The sequence below is a fragment of the Chrysochloris asiatica genome, unplaced genomic scaffold (genome assembly GCF_000296735.1).
Source record: "Chrysochloris asiatica unplaced genomic scaffold, ChrAsi1.0 scaffold00272, whole genome shotgun sequence".
Classification (NCBI taxonomy): domain Eukaryota; kingdom Metazoa; phylum Chordata; class Mammalia; order Afrosoricida; family Chrysochloridae; genus Chrysochloris; species Chrysochloris asiatica.
Genome location: NW_006408790.1, coordinates 2,768,168 through 2,772,114, shown reverse-complemented (window position 1 = coordinate 2,772,114; position 3,947 = coordinate 2,768,168). Strand labels below are relative to the sequence as shown.

The 3,947-nt window shown below is 48.0% G+C and overlaps 1 protein-coding gene across 2 annotated transcripts in view; it reads left to right on the top strand.

Moving 5' to 3' along the window:
* The window catches only part of DCLK1 (doublecortin-like kinase 1), a 314,483-nt gene that overhangs the window by 275,347 nt on the left and 35,189 nt on the right, over nucleotides 1-3,947 (top strand). For both annotated transcript variants that reach the window (XM_006874369.1, XM_006874370.1), the window contains exons 12-13: nucleotides 188-265; nucleotides 574-670. In XM_006874369.1, the coding sequence (XP_006874431.1) occupies nucleotides 188-265; nucleotides 574-670 (175 nt within the window). The remainder of the gene's footprint in view (nucleotides 1-187; nucleotides 266-573; nucleotides 671-3,947) is intronic.

Sequence of the window (3,947 nt, the reverse complement as noted above, 5' to 3'; positions counted from 1 at the left end):
TATTTGGATCTAGACACACATTAATTTTTATCTGTGTGCCTTATTTTTTAAAATTCTTTCCTTGAGCTGTTTAGCCCCTGGGATTCCTTGGAGGGTTCATTTTGCTTGCTTTTGTATGGGTTTAGCATACAAGCCCATCTGCTCTCCAACCTGATATCTCAAGCTCTTACACCAGTTGTCTTTCCAGGTACGGCCTCAAGGTGGACATCTGGGCGGCGGGCGTGATCACGTACATCCTGCTGTGTGGCTTCCCGCCGTTCCGTGGGTACGGGCAGCCCCTAGGATCCCTTGCCCTGGGAGCTGCGGGAAAGAACAGAATGGGAACTTGGCCGTGGTGCCTGCTACCCCGTTTTCCCCATGTCATGCATGCCAGTGGTTATGCCTGCCACAGATTCCCTGTAGAACTTAGAAACACATTCTTCCTTACTAGTGAATGTTCTGCCTTGCTTAAACATACGCATCTTACGCACTTACGGGGTGAGGAAGGGGGTCCGATTCATCACAATGATGAGCCGTACAGGGAGTTGGCACTGAAGGCTGTTGTCTCTTCACTCTCCCTTGTTGTCTGCACAGAAGTGGGGATGACCAGGAGGTGCTTTTCGACCAGATTTTGATGGGACAGGTGGACTTCCCGGCGCCATACTGGGACAACGTGTCTGACTCAGCCAAGGTGGGTTTCCAGTGCCTGCCCGCCCCGCGTCCTGCGGGCCTTCATGGGAATATCGACTCCCTGCCGCTGTGTGTGAAGGATGAGTACCACCCTTGGTGGATATTCACCACCCTTGAGCCATAGTGGTTTCCAAGGCTATCTTATTGCTGGGAGCAGACCACCCATCTTTCTCCTGGGGAGCGTCCGGTGGGCTCCAGCTGCCAACCTGGCGGTCTGCTCCCATAAATACCACCACCAAGAAGCCCCTGTGAGGCTGTTCTACTCTGTCACATGGGGCTACTGTGAGTCAGAATTGACTCGATGGTACAACAATGTCGTAGGTATGTTTACCTTTGTGCCCACCTGACATAACAGCTAGCTACCTACCTGCGTCCTGGTGTGTCGCTGTGGATCACCACTGGTCGGCAGGTCAAACCCACCCACTGCTCCTCAAAAACCCTATACAGGATCACTATGAGTCAGAACCAACTCCATGGTACTTAACAACAACAACAACAACAGAGACTTTGGTGTAGTGCTGTGGGTTAATGCGCCAGAGTGCAAAGCCATTTGAACTGCAAGGTTGGTGGTTCAAGTTCACCAGCTGCTCCTTGGAAACCTTATACAAGGCCGGTATGGGTCGGAACCTACTCGACGGTACCTAACAACAACAAACAGAGACTTTGTCCCCAAATGCCTCGTTTTCCATGTAAAGTGGCCAAAGCCTCTGTTTCCTGCTGCTCAGTTTAGAAACACGTAGGTCGTGTCGAGAAAAGTCAGTGGTCATGCAGAGTGGGCAGGACATGAGGTGCCCAGCTGGGGAGGCAGGTGAAACCTGCCCAGGAGCCAAAGCTGTCACTCAGAGCAGGACTGGGAGTTCTGGAGCAGGACGGTCCAACTGCTACAGGCATCACGACGCTTCAGTCCTGAATGAGGAAAGCTAAGAGGGCTCTTCACAGCAGCAGAGATGAGGGGTCAGCACCTGTGCAGGTACCACACGCTGTCCACCTTGTCGGGAGCTGCTGTATCATCCAGCACCCCAACAAACACAGCAGCATAAGTGGGTGACGCTACAGAACTGAAATGCATTACTGCCTCATAGTGCAAGCAGCCAGAAGTCCAACCTGTTTCAGGTTCTAGTACCAAACCCCAACCCACTGTTGAGACCGTTCGGACAGAGGACCACCAAGTAGAATGACCACACAGGGTCCCCAAGGCTGCCAGCTTCATGGAAGCAGACAGCCCCATCTGTCTTCCAGTGAGCGGCTGGTGGCTTCGAATCCTCAGCGTCACGGCTAGTCGTCATTAACCACTACGCTAGCAGAGCTCCTTCTTGGACGTCGCTGGCCTTGTGGGTGGCCGACGTCATGTGGCGTCTCTTCCCCATCCTGTGTGTTTCTGTGTCTATAACTTAGAAGGGACCATCCTACCCTGCTGTGACCTCGTGAAGGTCACAAACAAGAAACTCTATTTCCAAACAGGTCATATCTACAGCTCACAAGGATTTCAACCCTTAACACAGATAGGGCCATTTTCTTCCATGGGAACCGCTAATCCTGGGTTGACAGGATGAAGTCATTATTAAGACAAAACTGTGACTTGTTCTCATGGGGTCATTCCAGTCATTTCAGAACTCTTCAAACATTTATCTCTTAAAGTTCTATTGCCTTGGTATCGATTGACCTGGGAATTTTAAAAGCAGTTCTGACCCATTTCCTCAGACTTCTTTGACTGCTGAAGAATCATTTCTGGGTAAACTTTTTCTGGTTCCTCGGTTTCAAATCTAAGTATGTCATCTTGCAGTGAAGAAGGAAAAAAAAAGTCCACTTTTCCTTTAAACTGCAAAGGTGAAAATGGAATTTAAAAACAATGTCTAAATGTGATGTCTATGTTAGACTAATTAGGCAAGCTCTTTAAGGCATAAAATCCTAGAAAAGGGAAAGAATATTAGTCCTTGGATATACACACTTGGTTTCTTTTCTGTGGAAAAGCTTTCTTTGTAAGAGATTGATTTTAATATTCATTCATTTTTTGAATTTTTCCCGTTGGTTTTTGCCTAACAAGGAACTGCTCACTTTTTCTTTCACTTTTGGGTAAGATGAGTTGATGAATTCAAGGACCAAAACCACAACAAGCACGCTCCTGTTAGGTGCATGCTGACTCAAAGTCATCCTCTGTGGCACTGCTGAGACAGAACAACCTCGTCTTCTCCCGAGGAACATGCTGGTGGGTTGAAACCGCCAACCTTGCCTAACCCGCAGAGCCAACAGGGTGCCTTGACATATGAAGGGGCTTCAAAAAGTTCATGGAGAAACCCCAGTGAGATCTGCGGCTGAGCCCCCTCCTGAGCCCCAACATGGACAACGCTGAGTGAAAGGCAGACACACACAGTCACACTTTGTGTCGTGTCATTTCTGTGGCGTGCCCAGAATCGACAAATCCACAGGCTGAAAATTGCTGAGGCGGGGGAAGGGGGGAACATAGGGTAACTGCTCATAGAGCGCAAGGGTTTTGGAGGAATGATAAAAATGCCGTGGAATCAAAATGTGGTGGCGACCCCATGCTTTGAGGATGTAAGACAAGAAACCCACTGAATTGCACATTTTATGCATATTCTATCGATGTAAAAAAATTCTTTAAGAAATGTATTTGGAAATGGTGATTGGATTTTGCAATGTGGATGACTAGTGTCTTTGACAAGAATGGTGGTGATATTTGACCAGAGAAGAGTGTGCAAGAGAAACAGGAATGGGCATTTTGAGCATCAATGTGGATAATAATAATAATGTATTGAAACACATCTAATAGGTTTAAGCACATGAATTCATAATGATACTTGAAAGAAAATAGTGAAACATAACCCAGACTCACAGTGAGGAATACTAGGGAGCCAACTAATTATGAAACGAGCAAATAAACAACCGCACAAAAGTAAAGAAAAGGAAAGAATGTGCAGCCTGTTCTAGCAAAGCTGCTAACGTGTGTTAGAGCCCTGGTGTGAGGCTGTATCTGCAAGGTCGGGTGTTCAGGCTCATCAGCTGCTCCTTGGAAACCACATATGAGGTCGCTCTGAGTCCGAACTGACTTGATGGCACTTAATCGTACGAGTTATTTGTGAGAAAAAAAGACACTGTTGTTGCTAGCTGCCATCAAGTCTGTTGTGACTCACAGTGACCCCGCTCACACTGGAATGGCCTACCATCCAGTCTGTTGTGACTCACAGTGGCCCCGCTCACACTGGAATGGACTATTATCGAGTCTGTTGTGACTCACAGTGGCCCCGCTCACACTGGAATGG